Below are 26,826 nucleotides of genomic sequence, written 5' to 3' on the forward strand. Positions count from 1 at the left end.
CAGCAGAGCAGCAGGGAAATGTCACATCCAGGCTCAAATTAAAAGACCTCCACACAAAAGAGTCCCCGAGGTGATTTATGAGCTGTGTGTGTGTGTGTGTGTGTGTGTGTGTGTGTGTGTGTGTGTGTGTGTGTGTGTGTGTGTGTGTGTGTGTGTGTGTGTGTGTGTGTGTGTGTGGCTGATAACACACTCCTGTATGTACAGTGCAGCCACGTGTGATTACTTTTCCCAGGACTCCATGTTTTATTCAGCTGAGACTCAGGAATCCATTTTGGACTCTGTATCCATGACAACAGGCAGGAGCGGAGGCCTCGGGGGGAAACCTGCGAGGCCACGCTGAGGGAGAACTGAGCCCCACGCTCCTCAGACACCGAGCCGACGACATCGTCACAGTCATTATATCAGTAACTGTCACAAACACACATCAGCTGTGTGAGACTGTAACTAGCCGTCATTAGTACTCACTGGAGCTGATACATGTGCAGTACAAATACAAATACAAATCTGAGTCTGTAATGTAATTAACTACTAAGTGGCTGAGTCCATTTTCTGCTGCTTGCCACCTTTAGTGACTGTACAGATTCAGAGTACTCTGCTGACAGGCTGGTCCCTGTGACGGTGCTGCATCAGAGCCGAGGCACCGCGTGGTTCAATTCATTTATCTGCAATCAGAAACAGGCTGAATATCAGAGCATCCGTGTGGACGAGTGCATCTGCACTGGTGTGAAGCCAAGATTATAAACTCATATTTCTACAACAAGAATCTTCGTGTGACTGCGACACAAACATCCACTACTGAAGGACAGCATGTAACAAAAAACTACGATTCAAGCGAGCGTGTAGGAGAAACATCTGCGTATGTGGCACGTTTAGAAGATGTGTGCACAACTGTGACTCAGCAGGAGACGTCATGTCCGTGTGACTGAAACTGCAGTTGCACATACAGGACCAGAGTTAACAGCTTAGTCTACATCGCAGATTAACTCAGTCAGGAAACACACATCACAGATAAGTAAAAGGTGTTTTTGTCACATTTACAGGTAAATACAGGATATATGTGCAAATTATCAAAACACAACATGACGACATATCAACACATCTCACAGAACGATCCCACAGATGTAAGACTTGAATGTGAGAGCAGCTGCAGACGCCCTGTGGGATCAGGAAACATCAGGATGTTTGTTCTGTTAGCCTTTAGCTTAGCTTCAGTGATAGAGAGCCATCAATGATCCTCTCAGCTGACCTTTCAAAATAAAACACGTCTGAGCCTCCTGCAGGTGACTCATCAGTCCTGAACAGCTTCAGCAGAGCTTCAGTTTATCACATTCATTAACCGCTACTGACACACACCGAGCCCCGCCCCCTGCCTGATGATGTCACTGAATGTCAGAGCGCTGACGTCACAGCTGCGTCCTGACAATGATTTACAGGAACGCTGTTCACACGTTAGAGGTCAAAGGTCACAGATATAGACGCCTGTGCTCCTGTTGATCTAACGATCAGCTCTGAGCTCCTTATCTCTGTTTGTCCTGGGAGGAGACGCCATCGGTACACTGAAAACCACTTCCTGTTTCACTACAGCCTGCAGGGAGTCGAGATTTATCTTCACAGAAGAAGAAAAAACATCTGGACACACAGTTAACAGGACCAGCTGAGTCAATAACAGGATCCCACTGCAAACTAAAGTGGATGAAGACAAACCCTGCAGCACCATCATCTCCACCGTGTCGCAGAAAACAGACCGATGAACAGGAGCAACGTCAAAGTTCAGCCTCTTCAAACATTTCAGATCACTTCTGCCACTATTTAACAACGTGCCGAAAAATACTGAATCAATTTCATTACAACACAAAGACAGCTTGAACCAGTTTAGACCAATGATATCACCTCATCCGCTTTAAACAGTGAGCAAGTTATTAGTTTACTGACTGTACCCAGCTCAAGTGAACATGGCCGCTCGCTCATTTAGTCACGTAGCTAATGTTAGCGGTACTATTAGCTGATGAACGGGAGGCCCTGGGTTCCCAGGAGCCAAACCCGGCAAGAAAAACACCTTGTTACTGTATTCACTGCGGTCGCACTGCTTCAGGTCCTGTGGTGAGCCCTCCATCACTTCATCAGCCGTAGTCCTACTGCCAATCAATATCCTCGACAACACCGGTCCTCCCTACGTGACTGTTTTTACAGGAAATCCGTAAAAATGCAGAAACAAACATTAAAGCTTCTGTCTGATGGAGACTGGAAGTGAAGACGGTGAGGAAAAGGTCCTGGATCCACACTAAAAGTTAATGTGGTCTATTCTGGGCCGAGACTCATCCTCCATCCAGGTCCGGTGGCTGCCGACATCCCAACCAGTCAACCAGTCAACCAACCAACCAACCAACCAACCAACACTTCCCGTCTGTTTACTTCCCGTTTTATCCTCCAACACTTCCGTCTGTTCACTTCCTGTTTACTTCCTGTTTTATCCTCCAACACTTCCTGTCTGTTTACTTCCCACCAATCGGATGTGTCGTGCTGCTGTGAGGCGTTTCCATGGTAACGCAGGCCTCCACCATCTGCAGCTCTGGGCGCAGCCGGCTGCTGTGTTGACTCTGTCAGGCTGTAGTTTAATATCTAACCAGGTAAACAGCAGGTCATGTGACGTGGTTCACCTCAGCAGAGGACACAGAGGAGCTACAGGACTGAACCAGAACCAACAGCTGCTGCGCTTCATCACCTACAACCTGTGGAGTCCGAGAGGAGTCAGTCCATGTGCAGCAGCTGTCATGTGCAGCCTGTCCTCATCAGGAAAACAACCATATTTAGGCGTCTGATTAGGCGCTGACCTCTAGCGGCCGTAGTAATTATTATGGCAGCAAAGGAGGAAGTCGGGAGAAGAAGAGAGCGACAAAGTCCAAAGAGGACGAGTGAGGACGAGTTGTCCGTCTGTTCTGCGTTCATTCCATCCAGATGTGGATGAAGCAGCAGTAACGGGGGCCGGAGAAGCTGACAGCTCGAGATACAATACAGAGAAATGTAAACAATGGCGGACATCTGAAGGTACCCACCAACCAACACACACAGCAACTAACACAACCAACGAACAAATGAACCAACACAAAACAACCAAACAACAGGCTGTTTCCCGGCTCACAGGGCAGTTACAGGTCATCTGTATAACAATAATAAATAACTCTGTGTTCAGACTGAACAGTTCAGCGACAGCTTCGAGTTAACATGGAGACGCTCGGGATCATTTTATTTACATTTCCATGAATGAGAAGAGGATGAACAAATGTCACGTACGCTCGAAACTGAAGTTACATAAGTCACATCATTATTTTAACATCCATCAAACAACATTTTCATCCTGAACTTCGGTCAGTCCACTGAAACCACAGGACACAACAACTGTTTCCTATGAGAAATGTGACACTCGGAGGACTTCAGCTGTCTGCGTCTCTCTTTACGTTTCCGTTTAATGTTTCTTACATTTCCAATAAAAGACGACTTGCTGCACTAAAACTACTGAGCTGTAACATCACAGCTGTGAATCAAGTCAGGTTCATTCAGGACGTCCGCACCATGAAAACTCTTCCTGGTCAGTTAATGTTCCCTCTTGATAAGAGCAGAGCAAACCGAACAAACACAGCGACTGTTTAATCAAACTGTTAAAGTCTAACTGATGTTCAAACACACTTTAATGAGTCACAGACGAGGAAGTGCAGCTGTGACAGTCAAACTGTTTTATTCTGAACTGAACCAGAGGAAACATTTCATCAGATTAAAGGTCAAACTGAAGCTGATGGAAACCGTTCAGTCAGACCTCCACTTCAGCCCGAACGCACCGCAGATAACTCATGTTCAGGTCAAAGTGAGGAAGATTTACAGCTTCTCCTCGTTAGATGTGAAGATGAGATGATAAATATATCTTCACGTTTCTGCTGATTACATCAACGAGACTAAAACAGCACACACACAAATCAACACCATTAATCTGTGATATTTCTCCACATATTCACCAGAGTTCAAACAGGAACCGACCAACGCTCACACTGTTGGAGATCTCCAGTGACTGTAGTCACAGTGACGGCAGCAAAGGAGGAAGTCAGGTGAGGAACAGGTAAAAAACAACCTGTTCTGTCGTCTGGTACGAGTGTTTACACACAACCTGCTTTTCAAACATGCGTCAGTCCAATAAATCAAACATCTGAGGGAGGAACTAACTTCCACCAGCCGGCTGGTTCACAATGTTTCAGCTGGCAGAGCCCTGAAACTTTCTCAACGTGGCTGATGACCCCGACGTAAACTGCCGTTAGTCAACTTTCACTTTAACTCGTCATTCTGCAGTAAATCCTGATGTCACAGTGATGTCACAGTGATGTCACAGTGTAATATCTGTAGAAATATGACAATCTACGTACGGCGGTTTCCTAATACATCGACTCGGTTTTACTCGGCGCAGCAGGACGAGAGAAACTAATGAGATCCAGTCAGAAGCTGCAGACGTACTGAGAGCTGAACACACTGACGTTAAAACCATTTTAGGGGGAGACGGTGTTCGTTACGGGTCGGCTGCAGTCAGGAGGCGTCACTGCGGCCCGCTTGCAGGCGAGGCGAGCCTGGCTTAGTGAAACTGGTGATGAAAAAGCAAATCAGCGCGGCTCAGTTTGACTGCTGGTGGAAAAACAACAGCAGAGATTGGTTCATCCGGTCTGAAACCAGGCTGAAGTCTTCCTGCAAAAACTGTGAGGACTGAGTGTTGTTCTTTGGTCTAAAACACGTTAAATCTCTGGTATGGTCCTTTAACTCGAAAAGGCGCTGAAACCTTAATCGGCTCTCGTGATTGGCCGACAGAATTACAACAACATCCTGAATATTTCAGACTGAAAGTGAACCTGACGACAGACAAACAGCTGAGAGTCTGTGGGCGTCCCAGAGGACAGCAAAGAGGATTGGTAAGAAGATTTAACACACACACACACACACACACACACACACACACACACACACACACACACACACACACACACACACACACACACACACACACACACACACACACACACACACACACACACACACACACACACACACACACACACACACACACACACACACCTAATCCCTGCCTCCTCCTCTTGAATACAGACCGACTGCACTTCATTCACTTCAATACAAATATTGTTTTCTTTAATCTGGCGATCTCGACTTTAATCCCAAACTAACGACTATGATAACTTCAGCATTTTCTCACTTTTATTCTAAAATATTAACTAAACAAATTATCGGATTTCTTTATTCACTGTTCAGACTTTAATCCCAAAATAAACGACTGTAATCTGAGAATATTTGTGTTTTTCCTGAGAGTGAGGTCAGCATGTCTCCACCTGAGATGATTTTACATATTTGCCGTCACGTGCGATATTTCTTTCCCACACTATCAAATAGTGAACAGCTGTTACGGCATCTTCAGGCTTTTATTTTGAAAAGAACGATGCACACTGAGTGGAGGTTGCTGCAGGTTAACGGACCTTTGTCACGGCAGACATTTTGACTCGTGGCAGCGGATCAAAGCAACATTAATGACGGCTGCAGTCCGTTCAGGTGAGCTCGCTCCAGGGCTCTGGTTCTGTGCATCTTAACTCACCGGGTCACTTCACAGAACAGAACCATCGTTCACACTGTTGGTCACACCTGTGCTTGTCCTGCCTCGACGAGTCACACTGTCCTCGTGCTCCAGGACAAACACCAGCTCGGGGACGTTTTGGATTTAAAGCGGGAGATGTCGAGTCGACGGAGCCGAGCGTCGTCTTGACCGCGAGACATCGTCCGTCACGATATTTGGATCTGGCCGATATTCAGACGTCTGATTTAGTTCATGAGTTGAAGTCAGATAATTATTCAACCTTCTGACTCTAATCTCAGCTGACTGTCTTCTTACATGAAGCTTTTCACCAGCATATTTTAACATCTCTGCACAAACTGGTCTGTTTGACATCAGTACATCTGAGCAGTCCCCGTACAGACGGACAGCCTTTGTTCTGACCCGATGTAATGATCGTATGAACCATGTGAGCTCTGTAATAATGAGTGTGAGGGAATGAGAGCAGGTTCTGCTGTGAGGATTGATTAATTGTCCTCTGATTCTCCGACTGGATCGAGGCCACAGAGCTCTGCAGGGAGCTGTAACCTACATACTGTACACAGAGGACACGTTACTGTACCAACGGCCCGAGCAGCGCTGGGTTCAGGAGCTGATGTGATATGTTGAGGCCAGATCGTCACAAGATGCACAGACGCCCCAAATCATTTTTTTATATACGAACCCCCTGAAATGACTCGTTTCTCTGTCAGACTGTGGTCCATCCTGACACGCACGGGGTCGGTCCGTTAAACTGGTTCACGTCTGATGACAGAAATAGAAACTGCTGTCAGCAGGAAGTCTTTTCCCCTCCAGCTAGTCGTTCCTGTGGCGTCCCACAAGGCTCCAACAGCCAAAGGCCTGGTTCCAGAACAGGCACTGGCTCTGAACCAGCACCTGAACCGCTTTGGTTTAAAAGGGGATAATGAGAACCACCGACTGGTGCAGAGCTTCGCCTGGATGATGCACTTCTCTGCTCGAGGCGTTCAGAGAGTTCCTGCTAAAACACCACGGAGCAAAACCTGCCTTCTGTCTGATCGGGCCCGAGCTGTACCACCACAGAGGCCCGTCAGAACACTGAGGGACCACGAAGAACATGAAGATCAGACAAAAGTGGCTTCAGCCATCATGAACCATCATGAGGTCGGTTACAGCTGCTGACAGTTTGATTTCTTCTCCGCTGGCTGTGTTTAATCCATACTCATCAGCTCTGCCATCGACTTTAATCCAGCAGCTGTGACGCTGGACTCATCAACACATGATCAGTGTGACCTGCTGTCTGAACCACCGACAGAAGAACCCACTAACTGGTGACCAGCTGCAGAACTTCACTCTTTATAAACAGTGTTTGAACACAGAGACAATAAAGACACAGAGTTAAAGTGCTCGTTTCCACAGATTCATGAGTTACAGCAGATCACAGTTTACAGTCTGATCCAACAGCGAGGCTGAAAAACTAAAAGTTACTCAGTGAAGTTTGGAGTCGAGCAACAGACGTCGACGAGCTCGACCTGGACTGCTGACACACAAACACCTCAACAACTATTTACATTCAAACAACACACTGAACATTTTCAAATGATTTTTCCTGCCGCTGACGGTTCTGTCATTGTTCAGCGATCACACAGCTCAGTGGTTTTCTGTCTGTCTGGAGTTTGTTACAACAACAGCCGAGTTCATCCTGGAGGCTTTTAGACAAGTTCAAATAATATTCACCAAAAATAAAACATCAAACTGCAGCCGTCAGTGATTCAACAAGAAACTACAGAAGAGAGAAATTCAGTTTGTTACAAAGTTCAGTTCCTCTAATCTGTCCAGAGTGAACCCTCTTCACAAACAAATCAATAGAGGATCTCTGAAGAAGAAAATAAACCAACATGTCTGACGCTGTCAGCGTTTCCTCTGGTACCAGTCAGCTGATCGTTTATCACCCCACAGGAGAAGAGTCTGGAAGTGAGGCTGCAGGCTAACGCTAAGCTAGCTGCAGGCTAACGCTAAGCTAGCTGCAGGCTGATGATTGCAATTGAAAGCTCACTACCATCGATTTTCAATTGAGAATCGAAATCATGACACTCCACTTAATTTCTGTAACACCACCTACTGCTGAGAGTGGAGACAGAAAGTTACAGAAATAAACAAACAAACAAACAAACAAATAAATAAATAATAAATCCTCATCGCCTCCCGACAATATTTATATCTACAATATTTAAATCTGATCCAGATCCTATTGAACTATAAAGCTCCACTCATCTTGGTGATAAATGGTACATTTCCTGAAGAAGTTTCACAATAAAAGTTTTGGATGTGAACTTAAAGCAGACTGGACCAAACGCTCTATCACCGGACCGGCCTCCTCTCGAGGGTCCTGGCCCACTTTCACAACGCAGAGACCTGAAGAGATTCTGATGAGATTCATCTGATCTGAAAACAATCCTGGTGCTGCACTGGACGTCACTGCACACCTTGTTTTTAAAAGTATTATTAGTTCTGAGCCTGAAACCTTTCAGCAGCCACAGATGAAGCCACAGCGAGCTTACCTGTTCGAAGTGTCCACAGGTGAGCAGAGTCTCTGCAGTGTCTCAGGTAAAGTCTCTGGGTTTCATGTGTGACAGATTACTGAGGATCCAGGTCTCTGCAGGACCTGGATTTGCTGCAGCAGCTTGTTGTTGACGAGTCTAAGCCTCTAATTAATGACTCATTATGGACAGGTGGGGGAGGGGCAGGGGGCGGGGCTTGTAGAGCAGCTGACAGGTGGCTGACAGCAGAGAAAACGGGCACACGACTTAAAGCTCCTCAGCTGCTGGACACAGGAGCGCTGTAATCCTCAGTTACTACGCTCACTGATGACATGTAACTGAGTACATTTACTCAAGTATTGTATGCAAGAATCATTATGACAAACCTGTGATCAGTCCTGAAAAGTTACTAAGTACATTTACTGAAGTAGTGTATTTTAGTAAAGTTGTGATGTACTTTATTTGAGTATTTCCATTTTCTGCTACTTTATACTTCTACTCCATTACACTTCAGTGATGATATGTAACTAAAGTACATTTACTCAAGAACTGTAGTTAAGTACAATTTAGAGGCACTTGAGTAAATGTACTCAGTTACATGGTATCATTGAGCACAACTAGTGAACTTAAGCACAATAAAGAGGTATTTGTACTTTACTCGAGTATTTCCATGTTCTGGTACTTTGTGTACAAAGAGTAAACACCAGCTGATAAGACACTCTACGCTGATGATGACAAACTTACAGCCTGATGGACGTCAGTAAATGTAACTGATTACTTAATGGCCTTCAGTAACTGATCAATCACCTCCTGATGCTTCAGATTCTGCTTGAACAGAAAATCAATGAACACAAACTGACTTCAGAAATGTCAGAAATTCAACCTGCTGTTAATCTTTATCAGAATGCTTCAACATAACTTTAATAATCTGATAATCCAGATTTAATTACACTGAAGCTCACTGATCCACAGACGAAGACGAAGACGAGGAGAGCAGCAACACTCAGAGCTCCTGTTGATGTGAGGAAGTCGTGTTATTGATCAGGACACATGTTAATCTGATCATTTATCTGCTGCTGGACCCGTCACTCATGTGACCTGATGACCTTTGTTCTGATCCGTCTTAACGGACGTCTCTAAGCTCCTGAATCAGACCGAGACAATGAGGCTGTTCAGAGCTGGTGTCAACATCCACCCTGAGTAATCTGATTACAAGTGGACAACTCTCAGTCCGTCAGTTCACACCAGATATTAACATGATATCTGATGTCACTTCCTGCTCTGTATGAAACAAACCCGTCCATCACTGAGACAAACAGACTCCATGTTTCTACTCAAAGACAGAAAGAAGTTCATGCAGAACATTTGCTGAATTTACAAGAAGGAGACGATGATTCAGAGTCTGTCAGAGACAGAGTTTCACTACGTTACAAAGTTTGTTTTAACTCAACAACTCTTAAAATCACCACATTTGTTAAGGGAGTCTGGTGATGTGGAGGTCAATATGTCTTGGGGATCATTCACATCTGTACTTGGAGCTATCCACTTGTAATCAGATTACTCAGAACAGGTGTGAACAGGGCCTGTTGACTGTAACTTTACTGGAGGTTTCTAACAACAGACTGAATAACATAAAAAGGTCACCGCGGTTGAATGAATGTCCAACTTCCACAAATAAAAACTGGTGTTTAAATAATGATAAGAACAGCTCACACATTAATACATCAGTGATAAAGTTTCAGTAATATCATGTATCAGTCGGCATTGTGGGTATATTTATAATATATTATCACATAATGCTGCTGATACTTTACATGCAGGAGTTATGAATCGAATAATCATTTAAGCTTCAGTTGTGTTTGTCAGTTTGTTCTTAAAGACAGAAAAAATAAAAACTCAGAGTGAAGGATCAGAAGAACACACACACACACACACACACACACACACACACACAGGATTAACAAACAGTCTGCTCAGCTCTATTAATATGAAACTAAACCCAGTGAATCAAACATCAGAGGTCAAACACTTCACACCTGCTGGCTCTAAAAGATTTTCACACAAGATCACAGCCTGAACACCTCCTGAACACCCTCCTGAACACCCTCCTGAACACCACCTGAACACCCACTTGAACACCCACTTGAACACCCACCTGAACACCCTCCTGAACACCCACTGAACACCTCCTGAACACCCTCCTGAACACCCACCTGAACACCCTCCTGAACACCCTCTTGAACACCACCTGAACACCACCTGAACACCTCCTGTACACCCTCTTGAACACCACCTGAACACCACCTGAACACCTCCTGTACACCCTCTTGAACACCACCTGAACACCACCTGAACACCCTCGTGAACTCCACCTGAACACCACCTGAACACCACCTGAACACCACCTGAAGACCTTCCTGAACACCACCTGAACACCCTCTTGAACACCCACCTGAACACCACCTGAACACCTCCTGAACACCACCTGAACATCACCTGAACACCCTCCTGAACACCTCCTGAACTCCACCTGAAGACCTTCCTGAACACCACCTGAACACCCTCCTAAACACCTCCTGAACACCACCTGAACACCCTCCTGAACACCCCCTGAACTCCACCTGAACACCCTCCTGAACACCTCCTGAACACCTCCTGAACACCCCCTAAACTCCACCTGAACACCCACCTGAACACTTTCTTGAACACCCTCCTGAACACCACCTGAACACCACCTGAACACCCTCCTGAACACCACCTGAACACCCTCGTGAACTCCACCTGAACACCACCTGAACACCACCTAAACTTCACCTGAACACCACCTGAAGACCTTCCTGAACACCACCTGAACACCCTCTTGAACACCCACCTGAACACCTCCTGAACACCACCTAAACACCCTCCTGTACACCTCCTGAACACCTCCTGAACTCCACCTGAAGACCTTCCTGAACACCACCTGAACACCCTCCTAAACACCTCCTGAACACCACCTGAACACCACCTGAACACCACCTGAACTCCACCTGAAGACCTTCTTGAACACCACCTGAACACCCTCTTGAACACCCTCTTGAACTCCACCTGAACACCTCCTGAACACCTCCTGAACTCCACCTGAACACCTCCTGAACACCTCCTGAACTCCACCTGAACACCTCCTGAACACCTCCTGAACTCCACCTGAACACCCTCCTGCATCACTGCGTGGGACCTGATGAAGCTCTGTGCAGTCACACTCGGACTCTTCAGGTAACAGATCAAACTTTATTGATCCGTCACACTTCCTGCCTCTCTGACTCTTAAATCACTGAACTGTCTTCTGTTCCGAAACTCGACTCCGGAGAAACTCATCAGCTCCAGTTTCCTGTTTCTGTCCCATAATCCCACACAGCTCCTCCTGCACATCACAGCAGCACCTGGCAGGTACGGTTACATCAGCCCGTCGTCACGGCAACAAGCCACACACACACAGACACACACACACAAAACAGGCTCCCAGGAAACGCCCGGTAACATTCAGCGACAGCAAAACATCGATTTATTTATATCTCGTGGAGAATTACAGATTTTTTTTTTTTTTTTAATTTGAAATTCTGTGAAATTAAAAGTTAGTCGAGCAGCTTTTCTATTATTTTCGACGTATCGGTTGTTTATTGGAGTCGTTTCATTCAGCTTAGTGTCAGCCTGCAGCTAGCTTAGCATTAGCCTGCAGCTATCTTAGCATTAGCCCGTAGCATCACTTCCAGACTCTTCTTCTGTGTGATGAAGACGATCAGCTGACTGGTACCAGAGGAAACTCTGACGGTGCCGGACATGTTGGGTTATTTTGTTCTTCAGAGATCCTTTATTGATTTGTTTGTGAAGAGGGTTCACTCTGGACAGATTAGAGGAACTGAACTGAATTTCTCTCTCCTGTAGTTTACTGAATCACCGAAGGATGTTTGTTGTTGTATTTTTGTGAATATTGTCTGAACTCGTCTAAAAGCCTCCAGGATGAAGTCGAGCTGCGGTTGTAAATACGATCTTTGTAAAGAAGAGTTTGAAAATGTAAATGAGAATCACGACACCACTACTTGCACATGAAGCGACTCTATTGGCCACTTTCATACTTCAGCAGCATTTTTCTGTTGGCTGATGCTTATTTCAGCCAATAATCCATTTCAGCACCACAATGGTATTTTCTCACATGTATCACACCCCCTGTGATTTGAACACATCCTCGTACCAAAAAGAATAAATAGGTCGATCGCCCAAAACGACATCCATCACCGTCCCTTCGTCATCTTTGGTTAAGTTTAGGAAAACATGTCGGTTTGGCTTGATTCTTACTTTTTTTAAGAACAGACTTGTTTTATGTACATACTAAAAAAATTCATTGTTAACTTTTGTTTTCAAACTGGACACGAGCTGACTTCCTCCTCTGCTGCTGTAATAATTACTGCAGCCACATCACTGTGAACACACTCGTGCTAAGACAGACAAATCACAAGAAAGCTGCTCGTCTCCTCTTCTTCACTGAACACAACTTTGACTTGAAGTCCAGTGTTTTTCCCTCCAGATATTTGAGCTCAGTCAGCAGAGACTCTGAGAGCCGGGAAACATCCAGAAATAGTCTCTCAGGAGGACGGCAGCTGGAGGGACGTTTCCCATGAAGCCCAACAGATCCAGGACCAGCTGTGGACTTTAATCCCCACTATCTGACCCACACAGGAAAAACCTCCTCAAATGGGCTGAAAGCAGTTAAGATTACACAACGCTCGGCTCAAAGGTCCTTCAAGTGTTCAGCATCAGCAAATGTGGTTTTCTAAGAGCCCGGTGACCTTTGACCTCCAGGAAAAACAGCCATCAGGCGGCTAACAGCGAGCTAACATCACTGCAGGCATCACTGGTGCTGCAGAGGATATTTCATTATACAGAATCATTACATTTCACTTTATATCTCATACAACATCACAATGTACTAAGTTTTTGCTGGAATAATAGATTTGATCATATTTCTGCAGTATTGATTGAACCTCTGTAGTCTCATTGAGACACTTGTTGGCAAACGCTAAGCGTTTTTAACACATGAAGAGCTTCATAATTAAACTGTGGACATTTAATGTTGGAGAACAGACCGTGTAAGTATGTTCAGCCTTATTCTAACAAACTCACGGACTGAGACGAGGGAACAGGATGTGCTAACACGCTAACATGCTAACTGGCCTCTGGGTTCAGGACTACAGACTGCAGCTCTGTACACGTACACGAGAATTTCTTAAAACGAAGCTTTTCCTACATGTTATGGCAAACAGCATTTCAACGACGCTTTTTGAAAACCGTTTTTTCGTTTCGTCTTCCTTGTTTTCCGGGCTTCTGATTGGCCGACGTGGCCTCGCGCACAGGTGAGGTGGCACCTGTTGCTCTGGCGTGGGCTTGACGTCCCGTTGGTGCGGATGGGAATGTTTTTGAAACCAGAGGAGGAAAAAAATGCATTTTTAAAAATACCAGTCGGCCTGAGACAAATATCAGAGCAGGTACCGTCAGTAAGTTCAGGAGGTGACATCACTGTCATCAACACCAGGACAGACAACAACAAACTCCAGGAACTGATCATCAGTCCTTGTTCAGACCCAGGTTCTGTCCTGGTCCAGACTGACCAGGTGACCTCACCTGAGAGCTGCTCCCCTCTCCACCCCAGTGACCTGCTGAGGTCCCAGGAGGGGAACTGATGAGGTGACCCCTGATCCTCAGGAACACATTAACTGTGACACTCAGTATTCAGAAACATTCAGAGTGTTTCCCGCTAAAAGCAGGTGAGGCTGAGCTGCTGGCTGAAGCCTGCGCGTCAGAGACAACAGGAGATTAACGTGCAGACCTTCCGGTCACCCCGGCGGGAACAATGAGGGGCCGTGATATCTGTCGGCCCGCAGCCCGGCTCCATTCAGCCCGGCTCCATTCAGGCCGAGCCGAACAAAAGGGCTCCGACACACCGGGCAGCCGCAGACACACCGCCGGGGACAGGCCGCCTGCTGCCCGGCTGCCTCTCACACACCTGCGGCTCGGCTCGGCTCGGCTCGTCTTTCATTCCGGCACATTTACGTTGTTTTCTTTTCCACTGACGAACTGCAGAGCTGCCCTTCACCTGTGTTTGTCTCACTGCGCCAAACTCCATTTATAATTCTGTCGATTTAAGGAGAACTCCAGCCAGAGTCTCAGTATTGATGTGTTACACCTTGACCTGGTTTGAGGATCCATTTAGTGACCCGTGTGTAACTTCGGCTTGAATGTGATCCACTTTAGACACTGAACAACAGCCTGACAGACACCACCTGTCACCACGTACCGTACACACTGAGGACCTGAGGGAGCAGAAGTGGTGGTAAAAGTTGAATTTCTGTCGGTATAGTGGATCTGTGTGTGGAGGGTAGAAGCCGAAGTGAAGTTGTGAGCCCGACACTTCGATAAATTATATTATTTCCTGTATGTTTGCCTGTAATCACCAGCGGGGTCATTTAATCTAGATTTTCCTCTGCTGTCTGGTGCGGCTGTTCTCCGCTTACATGACCGACGGGCCACCTCTCCCTCCACAGAGCCGCCGGGCGGATCGAGTTGCCTCGGTCCGGTTCTACATCTGCTGTTGACCGTTAGGACGAGCCGGTCCTACGCGCTGTGTTGTGTCGGAGGTGAAGGTGTTCAGATGAGAGCAGCTGGATCTGATGAGGATCACCAGGGGATCATCACAGCAGCTTACCTGCAGCTGGCCGCCGCTACACGAACATGGCACCAATCACCGCGCGTCTCCGCTCCCCGCTGTTCACCGGCTCCTCCGACACTCTGTGCCCGACACACCGGGCCGTGCTGCGGACTCACACCGGGCCGTGCTGCGGACTCACACCGGGCCGTGCTGCTGTGACTCGTGTTGAACTACACTTGACTCTGAGTTGCGGTCAACCTGCCGGAGACTCGCGGCTGTAATCCCTCAGTGCTGACTAACAGGCGGCCAGCTGCCTCTCTGGACACGCCCCTTTACGTCTCCAGCTCACACACACACACACACACACACACACACACCTCCATGATATAATTGTGATATACTTAGTGCAGATAACTTAAAATATAAGAAGATAATAAAAAGTAAAAGTCATCTAATAAAATATCATATTTCTTTCTTTCTTCTCATATGTTTTTATTTATCTCATAATTCTGACTTTTTATTATCAGGACTTAAAGGATAACTACCGTCTTTTACAACCTGGACCTTATTTCTAGCATAAAATACGATCATGTACTCACCCAGATAACTTTGGTGTCATTTGAAGTCGTTCGGACGAAATTAGATCCAGCGTAGCGCGATATATCCATATAATGCGAGTGACGGGGCAGCGACACACAGCCTCTATGAGCATTATCTGCCACGAAACTAGTTCATTTCACCAATATTTTGTCATGATACGCTCGTGCTGTTCCCCTCTGAGTCCGGGCTCGTCTGTTGTCAACATCCGGGGTCAAACTAGCAGCAGCAGCTACAGGTAAACAAGCCGGCTGTCGCGGGTGCGCGCAGCTCAGAGACGACATCTTCCAGGTCAGAGGTAGTAGGTCAACCTACAGACCCCGGATGTTGACAACAGACGAGCCCGGACTCAGAGGGGAACAGCACGAGTGTTTTATGTTTTGCTGCATGTTGCAGTTAAATTCAACGTGGAGATTATTTCTGTCAGTCAGGTGAACATCAGACTCAGACTGTGTTTCTGTACCTGTGGTGCAGGTGAAGGTCCCTCAGCTGATCTCTGACTCCTCCCACTGACAGTGTCAACAAAGTAAAACAGGAGCACCTTCCAGTCGACGACCCCGCTCCTCTGTGTAAAGGTGAGGACGCCCCCTGCTGGACGGTCAACTCACACTTCTGAGGGGAAGTAACTGAGTACATTTACTCAAGTACTGTACTTCACTACTTTTATCTGCGTTACTAGTTACTTAATAGATTACAGATTACATCAGCTTCATGTCCAGAGTCTGATCTCCAGATGTGTTGATTTTTAATTTATTTTATTTTTGTCTGTTTTTGTCTCTTGAAATGTTTCGATCATGTAAAACTTGTTTGTAAAAAAGATTATTATCATTATTATATAAACTATTAGCAGGTGACTCTGACAGAAACAGGCTACACTCTGTTTGTTTCAGCTGATGATTTAGTTTAATAAGATAAATAAATCTCACCTCAGACTTCAGCTCCACACTGGACAGGTTGTTTAAAACGAGGCTCAACATTAAACACTAAACACAAACTAAACTTCAGCTTTTGATGTCAAATGATTTCCAGATTTCAGCTCATTTCTAATCAGAAATCAAATAAAAACAGAAATTTCTTAACAAAAAGATTATAATTTTCATAAGAAATAATAAATCAAAACTTAATTATAACTTAATTCCTTTTGCTCAGTTTACATTTTCTGTTAATTCAGTTTAGTTTCATTGAAACAATAACTCAGCTGGATCCTGTGTGGCAGCTCTGCACTTCCACACGCCTCTGTTGCTCCAGGTTAAATGTTTTCTTACATTAAAGTCTGTCGGAAGAATCATCAATATTATCAATCATCTTAGATTATTGATCCCCACGGATACAGTTAAAGGGCCAGTGCTGTCATCACACTGTGTCCAGCAGAGGGCGCCGTGGAGTCGACTGACGAGAGCAGCAGACCCTGAAGGAAACAAACTGACAATCATGTTTGTTTTACTGATTTATAACATTTTTAATCGATCATTCTTTAAACCACAGTAGTGCAACATGAACTGTGAGTCTGTGTCCGTCGCTGCTCAGTCCTGCGTCTGTGTCCTTCACCTGAGACGTTACCTGTCCACCTCACAGTGTTCATGGACAGAAAACCATCCTCCTCGGAACAGACGCAGAGCAGACGGACCGCTGGAGGCTCAGAGTCCGACAGTCACAGTTTACTGCAACACACATCGACCCGACCCGACCCGACCCTGAGCCGAGCGCTGCAGGCGACACAGGTGAGCTCACCTGCAGCTCCTCGCGGTGTTCTCATTGGTTGATTGATACTTTGGCTGAACCCAAACGTCTGACTTTGTATGTTATCTCACCTCGTGTCTGAGTGTCCCATCGTTCACCATTATCATCATTATTACCGATATCATCATCATCATCATTATTATTATTATTATTATTATTATTATTATTATTATTGATCTTCTGCAAACAAATCATAAAAACATAAAACTCCTTGTTGAGTCTCCACCAACAGGACGATGAATGACTGAGTGAATCCTCAGGTGAAGTTTGGATTCAGCCTGTTTCATTACCTCGAGTGTGCGTCGTCATGGAGACGCCTACTGTAGCAGGAAGTACCACAGAAGAAGTTTGGAGCCCGTTGCCAGGTGTGTCATCACCATAAAGTACGGAGGAAAATCTGCTGACATCCAACAGAAGAAGAGTTTTAATTTTCTGAAATCATTCAGCAGGTGGTGCTCTGGTCTGCCCTGTTCCTGCTACAGGAGGCGTGTCGTCCTCGTGTTGTGTTTCAATGACACACACACACACTGTGGCGGCGGCGTCGCGGCTGCTGCGGCGTCACGGCTGCTGCCATCTCTTCGCGTATCGGCCCAAATATAAGACGGAAACAGACTTTTTAAAGATGAGAACTTTCTCTGTGGAGCTGCTCATCAGTTTGTTCTCTGACTGACAGAAACTGACTCGACTCTGATCCACTGACAGACTCACTGTTAGCATAGCAACATTAAGGCTAAAAATAACCCACAATGCATCACTCGCTCTTGTACAGTCAGCTAGCAGTCGAATGCAAGACGCCTCAAACTTTTGGAAAGATAAAACACCGTCTTATATTCGGGCGGACACGTTGAACGCTGTGCGGTCCAGCGTCGCTGCGGTGGCCGATGTGTGTTGCACGTTTCTCTCTGCGAGTCCAAGCAGCTTCAGACTCGTCCTGAGACGTCTCAGGATCAGTTCTAGGATCAGTTTCAGGACACCTCGATGACCTCCATGCTGCCGGAGAAGCTCGACTGACTGCCCACCTTCCCCATCTCCTCTCTGGACCGGCTGTCCGTCATACCGTCTCCGAACTCCATCTGACAGCTGCGTCTCTTCAGCTGCTTCTCGAAGCTGCTCTCTTCGTGCCAACTCCTCCTCGAGTCTCCGCGGTCGCCGGTCCTCTGCCGGCTGCGCCGCCGCACCGCCTCCAGGCCGTGGCCGCAGCTGTACGCCGTGAAGCTGCCGCCGCTCAGGATGGCCGAGGTGGAGTAGAAGCGGGTGGAGTCGGAGGAGAGGTACCAGCCACCGGCCAGAGAGGAGGAGGAGACGGTGACGGGGCCCAGCAGGATGTCCGAGTGCCAGCCTTTCAGGGCGCCGCTGGAGCCGGGTTTGGCCAGGTGCTGCTGGCTGCGCGAGAGGCCGAACAGGAAACTGGTGGCGTTCTCCTCCATGCTGCCGCTCCGCTGCAGCTGCTGTGAACAGTTCGGAGCAGCAGGCGGAGGTTTGGTGAAGCCGCTGGAGGCCGGCGGTGCGACTCGCTCAGGCCCGTCAGCCTCCTCCTTGTCGGGGCTCTGCTCCGGGGTGGACTGCTCCGACACCTCCTCCACCGGGGAGAACTGGCACGGTTTACTGGTCGCCTCTTTGAAGGCAGACGGTTTGTAGAACTCGCCGGCGTCTCCTGAGGCACCGTGAGGGACGAACACGCGGTGCGTGGCGCTCCCGCCTGGCTCGCCGTACGACTTGATGTCCAGAGAGAAGGAGCGCTTCAGCCGGGCGTTGTCTTCGGGGACGTCGGCGAGCTGCAGGCCGCTCAGAGCCTGAGCCAGCAGACGGTCCTCGGGGGCGTCGGCTAGAACGCAGGGCAGGGTGAGGGGCTCCAGCGGGGCCAGGCCGAGGCCCCCGGGGGCCTCCTGACAGGCTGCGGGCTCTGGGTCCTCGGGCTGAGCCGGGACCTCACCACTGGACTTGTGTTTAGCTTCAGTACCGAGAGGACTTTTGATCTTCTTCTCAAAGTCCAGCAGCTGACCCAGGAAGTTAAAGTTCGGAGAGATGGTCGGACGCTTCTCCTTCACAAACCTGCGGAAACACACAGCGTCCATCGTTAGTGAGAGTCATGACGAGCGTCTGTAATCAACACTGACACACAGCACACATTAATTAGAGGGTTAACGAGGCTCTGGACTCATTAGGACGGAGGAATGTGCCCGACGGACATCAAACAGGACTCTGAACTCTGAGTTCACATCAGCTCCATCAGATGTTTCAGCTCAACGTTTCACAGACCGTCAGAGGAGGACGTGATTATCAGGAGTCGGCTCATTCAGACCCGACGGTCAGAAACCATTAAAGTGCTGTAGAAGAAGAAGAGGGCACGACGAGGGGACGCAAGAACAAGAGGGACACCAGGACAACAGTCTGTCAGCTTCATGTGTTAAAGTGATGAAGGTCGTCTGCTTCGCATCTTCATTATGTTTCTTTCGTTTCTTTGGACTCACATTTACTTTCTCCCTCAACGTCACGACAAAACATCTACAGACTCAGTTTATAATCAGCAGGAAGGACAACACAGCCATCTGCAGTATCCGAGAACACAAACCACAGCAGTCAGTCCTGACAGTAAATCCTCCGTATGAACCTGAGCGGTCCTCACCTGTACGCCTCGTCCAGAGACATGTCCATCCTCTTCATGATGTAGGCGATGGCGATGGTGGCTGAGCGGGAGATTCCAGCCAGACAGTGAACCAGGACGCGAGCGTTGGAGGCTTTAGCTTTCTCTGAAACACACAACAGAGCGACGGTTCCAGTCTGATGACATGATGTTAACGTACAATATTAATGAGGTCATGATACAAACTCTTCCTATCAGTGAATAAACGAGCTGTTCTCAGAGGAGAACAAGGTCCCACAACACTGTGTGAAGCTGGAGAGGTGGCAGGGTCCGCCACACGTAAACAAAGTAAAACTGTATAAACTGTGTTGTCCTTTAAGGTCAGTTTGTTGATTCAGAGTTTGACCCCTCGTCTCATTAACATCTCTGCTCCTTTAGACATGACTGCTGACCTATGAACTCCACCGATCGGTCCAGCCAGGGCAGGATCTTCTCGCAGAAGGAGTCGTTCACCGGGACTCGGAGGAAGTGAGACTCTGGGATGAAGTCGGGCTTGGGACAGGTGTTACTGGCGTTCAGGACGTAGCCGATGTCGTTCTGCTGCATCAGATCCTGGGGACAGAAACACAGACCCGGTTCAAACCCGTCCACTGAGCTAAAACAAGAATCATCTTCACCTGAATAATCTGACATCATCTGTAACAGTTTAAGATCTAACGACGCCTCATCACATCCAGAGAGCGAGGAGACGCCCCGCTGTGAGCGCCCAGTACCTTGTTGAGGACGTCCCTCTGGCAGCCCAGGTACAGGTGAGCCAGGATGCGGGTCGGTCCGATGTTGGTGACGGGCAGGCAGGGCTGAGAGATACAGGAGGGGACCAGGGTGGACTTCCCCTCACACAGACCAGGAAACAGGTGGGAGAACTCTGAGAATCCACCTGAGACCAACAGACACACATCATCATGAAACATCATCACACACACACACACTTTGATCCAGATGTGTCGACAACAACAGGCGGTTCATCCTCGACGCTTGTTGCCAGGCGACAGGCGTGTTTCACTCTGATCACATTCCAGTTATTAAACATCTGTCTGTTGATCAGACTGGATGTGGATCAGCTTTATTAAACCTTTCATTCATTTCTATGTAATGTTAATTATCATCATTATATTTTAATGCTTTTATTTAATACAGAAGTCTGACTTTTTAATTTTCTGACGAGGCAGCAACATGATTGATTATCTGTATTATGGATGATTGGAAGCAGCTCCTGCAAATGTTTGTTTTGTTGATTTTGTTTCGTTCCACTCGAACAAAGAATTTCTACTTTTCAGAGATATGAAACAACATATTGATATTAAATATAAACATTTACTCTGTATCTGTACGTCTCATTATTTTAGATCATAAAACTGAGCATTACAAAGTTTATCTGCTCGTCTGTATCACATGGAAGATGATAAGGGCCGAGCCGCTGAAGTCAGCATGTCTGTGTCGCTGTGATCCTGACGACACACCGGACCATCAACAAGGTCAACAAGTTACATCGTGGTGCTTTAACGTCAGAAACACAGAGAAATATCAGAGTTCACATGTTTTTCCTCAGAATTCTTAGTTTAAAGTCCAAATTTAGAAAAAAGAAATCAGACTGAGAAACTCAATATGTATCATAATATCATAACATCATAGCATCAATATAAGTCAGAATTCTCAGTCTGAAGTCTGAATCCTAATAAAGATGCTGGAACATTTTCTTTCTCGCTGGCTCGATCCCTTTCTCCGTAGTTTCACCTTCTGAGGACACGTCTTCATTGTTCTCATGTTTCGTACTGAAGCGGCTGCTCCAGCTTCTTCAAGTGTCGTTAGGAGTCGACTTTGAAATGAAAACTTGCCGTTTCTCTACATTTTAAAGCTGCAACTGATAAATATTTTCACTATCAATGAATCAAAACGTCGTTTAGTGGATAACGCTGAAGAAGTTCAGTTTCTGATCGGGGTGAGCAGCTGACTCTCACACGAGTCCTGAACCATTAACGGCCTGATTGTTGCAGCTGGAACGTAAAGATCCAAACCAACACGTCGGCCCGGTGGCTCGTTGCTTAAAGCTTTAAGAAGTCCAGCTGCTCACTGGAGTGTTCATCACACAGACAGGAGGCAGCAGAGCATTTGTTGGGGACTACTTCCAGCGGCGGATGAATCCAGACCGGTGCCGTGGTGAGGCAGCAGGCCGGTGTGTGTTCACGGTTAATATTTGTTTCTCCTCATCTGCAGACTGAATAATTAAAGTCCAGGTTTACAGCCTGGTTCTGACCCTTTAAAGCTTCCCGTCCTGTCGGCCTGTTATCAGTCAGAGGAGCAGGTTCTGGCCGTCTCTGCAGACACGCTGTTGTTGTGTAACTGTTAAACCTCTGACCGAGTGCTTTTAGGAAGTCTTTGTGTTTTTAAAGCTGGAGGGTGGAGTCGTCAGTCAGCATTACATCATGCTTACATAACGTCAGCCTCAGTGGAAAAGAAGGGAGGCCGCCTGCAGTCCGGCCGCCTGTCGCTCAAACTAATGAACGGCTTTATCACAAGCGACCGGGCCCAAACAGCCGCAGAACAAACAGAACGACGACGTGGAGGCTGTTTGGGTCCATCGCTCCTCACTTCTTATTAAACACCAGCTTTCTTCTATCGCTCGGACTCGTCTCAGTCTCGAGGATCGACTACGACTCGTCTCAGTCTCGCCGCTGTTTTGACTCGGACTCGTCTCTGTCTCACTGGCGCTGACTCAGGACCTGTCTGGGTCGCAGGGATCTTTGACTAGGACTAGTCTGTCTCACAGGTGTCTAGACTCTGTCTCGTCTGGGTCTTTTGTCAGGGACTTGGACTGACCTGAGAGCAGGTGCACGGAGGGGAAGCTCCTCTCCAGCTTCACCAGCAGGACGCTGAGGAAAGACTCGGAGCTGAGAGCGGCCGGATCTGAAGAACTCTGGTCGTACACGACGACCTCCTGATCGCCCTGCAGCTCCAACTACAACACAGACACAAGAGGAGTCACACTTCAGTATAACACACCGGACATTCACTCAGTTAGTTTCATTACATCACACATTTCATCTTCTGCAGTGACGCTGAATCTACCTTTGAGGTGACCCACAGGACCGAGTTCTGCTTCTGCAGAGTTTCACCTCTAACGTCTGATGAGTTCTGATGAGTTCTGATGCTCTGCTCCAGTACAGTCAACACAATACTGACACTTTGATTTTAATGAACAGGAGAAGTGTTGTGATGTGACTCAAACAGGTGGAATGAGACTGTGTTGTTCTTCCTGACTGAAGTTTGAGGAGCTGAATTATTTTAGTTTTAATATCTAAAGATACAAGAAGACGCCACAGGATTGTGTGAAGGACGACATGTCAGCACCGGGACGAAGGAAGCGCCGGGACGAAGGAAGCATTGGGGTGAAGGATGAAGACAACAGATGAAGACAGTCAGATGAAGACAGTAGATGAGGACAGTCAGATGAAGACAGTCAGATGAAGACAGTAGATGAGGACAGTCAGATGAAGACAGTAGACGAGGACAGTCAGATGAAGACAGTCAGATGAAGACAGTAGCTGAGGACAGTAGCTGAGGACAGTAGATGAAGACAGTAGCTGAGGACAGTAGATGAAGACAGTAGCTGAGGACAGTCAGATGAAGGCAGTCAGATGAAGACAGTAGCTGAGGACAGTAGCTGAGGACAGTAGATGCAGGACGCAGCATGTCTCTGGCAGGCGTCCTCCCTCTCAGCTCAGACTGAAGCTCGGTGGTTTGGCTGCTCTACAAGTCGTCCTCGCTGGAGGAAACTCTGCTTTCTCTCCTTCGTGCACTCAGAATTAATTACAGCTCATAATCGGACGGAAAATGTTGCCTCAGTAATCAAACGAGCGGCCGAGCTTCCTTCAAGCTGTTATTTCAGTTTAACAGGACGCCACAGAGGGAGGAGCGGCCGAGCAGCGCCGGCTCTGTGTTCAGTATAAACAAGCTGTTGTGAGGTCAGACGCCTCCATCAGCGTCAGTCTGAAGACACAGTCCATATTCAGGTTAACATCTACAGGATCCACTCGCCTCCACATGTTCACGTCCAGACGTCGGACACAGCTGAACATGACGCAGCTTCTCTCCGCTGGTCAGCGTCCTCGTATCTGATTTAAGTTATAAGCCATCAGTTTGTTTTTAAGGGAAAATACTAAAAAGTCAGTTTTTGCCTTTTTTCTTGCCGTCCTTTACTGTTTTTATGTCATTAACATTATTAACCCATTCATTCGTTTCACTGCTCTGAATTCCTTCGATGTGACGTCGACTTTCATTGATTTCTATTTTTGCATCACTTTATTTTCCCTTTTTTCTGTGATTTTGCCGTTTTATCATTTTTATTCCTTTTTACTTGTAATGACTCAGACGAGGCTCCTTGTGTTTCCTGCTTCTTGCTCGATTGTCAGCGCACTTTGTAAACTCTTCACAACGTCATCACAGCGTGTTAAAAACGGTTAGCAGTTGCTAACAAGTGTCTAAATGAGACTACAGAGGTTGTCGGGGACATTAAACGTCCTCACAGCCAACAACTTGTACATTGATCAGTTTATAGAAACCTGGATAGTAATTGTGCAGTGAGACGCTCAGTGGTGGAGACGTTTGAGTCATGTGACCGTGATGTCGTCTGTTTGTAGCCTAGCATTAGCTTTTTACTGCCACACATTTAATTTACCTTCAAACATCACAGAGTTCATCTGTGGAGATGATCTGGTGAACACGTGTCAGAATCATCATGTGCAGCTGACTCTGACTTATTTACAAATGTCATTGATTGTGTGTTGTGTTTTTATTTTAGTGAAGTGAAACTGATGAGCCGGTCTCACAGCATCGGGGTTGTTTTGTTGCCTTTGCTGGTTTCAGTCACGAGTTCTTTGTTTGTTTCACGTGTGAAAACCACAAGAACTTCTCGGGTCAGCAGAGACTCGACTGGAACCAAGAAAACTTCAGAACATAACAACGTTTTGCTTCAGAGCTTTTATCAGCAGAAGGATGAAGTCGACTTCTGTTCTTAACAGTTTAACCAAACAAGTTCATTACGTAGATGATGATAGTAAATGATCTGGAATCAGTTGTGGAGCCAGAAATGTAAAGTTCATCCTGAGGGTGGGGACACACCAAAGGTCAAAGGTCATTAGAGAATCAGTCTTTATCAACCGATTCAAAAAGACATTACTTACACCCTGAGTCACACAACATAACACACACAGCACACAACAGGTGAGTGCTAAACAGGTGAGTGCTCAATCTATCCTATAACCATCATCGACATCTTACACACATTTATTAAACCTGGAACTAAACTCGACTTGGATGTAATCAAACAACAATGTTAATGTTGTAACGCTACAAGAGGCTCAACAGGATGTGATGGAAACGTGACCGCAGGTGTACCACCCTGATGAAGACCCTGATGGAGACCCTGATGAAGGCCCTGAAAGGCACGTTTTTACTGTTGTTGTGATTAATTAAAGCCTTTTAACTCATTACTCTCTCCAGTGCCACAACTTCTTCTACGATTCATTTCATGGTGCTGCTGTTTGGTGCGGCGGGTGTTTGGTGCGGTGGGTCTTTTGGTGCGGCAGGTGTTTGTGTGCGGCAGGTGTTTGTTTGGTGCGGTGGGTCTTTTGGTGCGGCGGGTGTTTGTTTGGTGCGGCAGGTGTTTGTTTGGTGCGGCAGGTGTTTGGTGCGGCAGTTGTTTGGTGCGTCACAGGACAGGTGACCCACCTTTTTCTTGGCCGAGTGCTGCAGCAGCTCAGCGATCTGGACCTTGTCCTGCTGCAGCCTCCTCTTCATCAGCTTGGAACAGTTCACGTTCACCGCCTCCAGGATGTGCGAGGCGTTGTAGTCCACGAAGGGCCGGCTGTCGATCAGCACCACCCGGTCCAGCCCGCCCTCCAGCAGAGCCACCAGGGCCTCGGCCCCGATGGTCCGCACCGTTCCGGGCCTCAGTGGCCCGGAACCAGACTTGGACCATGATCCTGGTCCCACAGGATGCTCCGACATGTCAAACTACTCCCCCTCCCTGCCCTCCCACCCCCCCACCCCCCTCCCTGCTCGTAGTCCTCCTCCCCCTCCTCCTCCTCCTCCTGGGCGTCCCGGGCCGGCGGTCCAGCGCAGTGACGCAGCCTGGCGAGGAACCTCAGAGGATGAAGAGCTCCATTGTGTCGGTCGGGTATGATGTCATCCTGATGGCGCTTGGCAGAACGAGAGAGAAGGAGAGAGAGCGAGCGAGCGAGCAAGAGAGAGAGAGAGAGAGAGAGAGAGAGCTCTGAACTAACTGAGTCAGTGTGAGTGTGTGCGCCTCGTAGTTAAAGTGTGTGTTGCGTCTTTAGGCGGCGTGCAGGCCGGGGGGCGGGGCTCATTCACAAAACAGCGGGCTCCTCCTGATGACATCACTCTGCAGGTTGATCCTGGTCGTCATGCTGAGGCGGTTTCAGACTCTGGGACAGAAAACAGACGCAGTCAGATTTGACTTCATCACAAAGCGTCCTCCGCTCAACATCGTCTAAACATCAGCGTCCACAGCGACACCTGTCGATCAACTCATCCTCGTCTCTATGGCTACTTTAAAGCTCTCGTTACATCGATGTCCTCAAAGCGTCGCTGCGTGAAGACAATCTGTCTTTTTGTTTTTAAATCTGAAATATAATTCAATTCTACCTGTGACAATGGATCACTGAGGGAGGAACAAGCTACAGATACGATGACATCAGATATCTTAACATTTCCACTCGGGATACATTTATCGACACACTGGCACCAAATACTGCTAACAACTTCCTTAGCCTGGAGCTAACAGCTTCTTAGCCTGGAGCTAACAGCTTCCTTAGCCTGGAGCTAACAGCCTTCTTAGCCTGGAGCTAACAGCTTCCTCAGCCTGGAGCTAACAGCTTCCTTAGCCTGGAGCTAACAGCTTCTTAGCCTGGAGCTAGCAGCTTCCTCAGCCTGGAGCTAACAGCTTCTTAGCCTGGAGCTAACAGCTTCCTCAGCCTGGAGCTAGGTGCGGGTGTAA

At 47.3% G+C, this 26,826-nt stretch overlaps 2 protein-coding genes across 6 annotated transcripts in view; both read right to left on the minus strand.

Annotated features, from left to right (window-relative positions):
• The window catches only part of eps8a (EGFR pathway substrate 8a, signaling adaptor), a 34,831-nt gene extending 19,327 nt beyond the window's left edge, over window positions 1-15,504 (minus strand). For 2 of the 5 annotated variants that reach the window (XM_084345739.1, XM_084345735.1), the window contains exon 1: window positions 14,888-15,195. The gene's annotated coding sequence lies outside the window, so the exon portion shown is untranslated. Of the gene's footprint in view, window positions 1-8,169; window positions 8,254-14,887; window positions 15,197-15,429 lie in introns of those variants that run through there. The other 3 variants (XM_084345738.1, XM_084345736.1, XM_084345737.1) reach the window with 3 other exon arrangements.
• Window positions 15,505-16,649: 1,145 nt separating this feature from the next.
• On the minus strand, window positions 16,650-25,826 carry dusp16 (dual specificity phosphatase 16). The gene is made up of 6 exons (XM_084345740.1): window positions 25,539-25,826; window positions 22,629-22,767; window positions 20,525-20,688; window positions 20,204-20,363; window positions 19,794-19,917; window positions 16,650-19,219 (listed from the first exon to the last, which is right to left on the minus strand). Exons 1-6 carry the CDS (start codon window positions 25,815-25,817, stop codon window positions 18,133-18,135), a joined length of 1,953 nt encoding a protein of 650 aa, XP_084201866.1. The 5' UTR covers window positions 25,818-25,826; the 3' UTR covers window positions 16,650-18,132.
• Window positions 25,827-26,826: the final 1,000 nt, after the last annotated feature.

This window comes from Pagrus pagrus (genome assembly GCF_965226575.1).
Source record: "Pagrus pagrus genome assembly, chromosome: 23".
NCBI lineage: Eukaryota > Metazoa > Chordata > Actinopteri > Spariformes > Sparidae > Pagrus > Pagrus pagrus.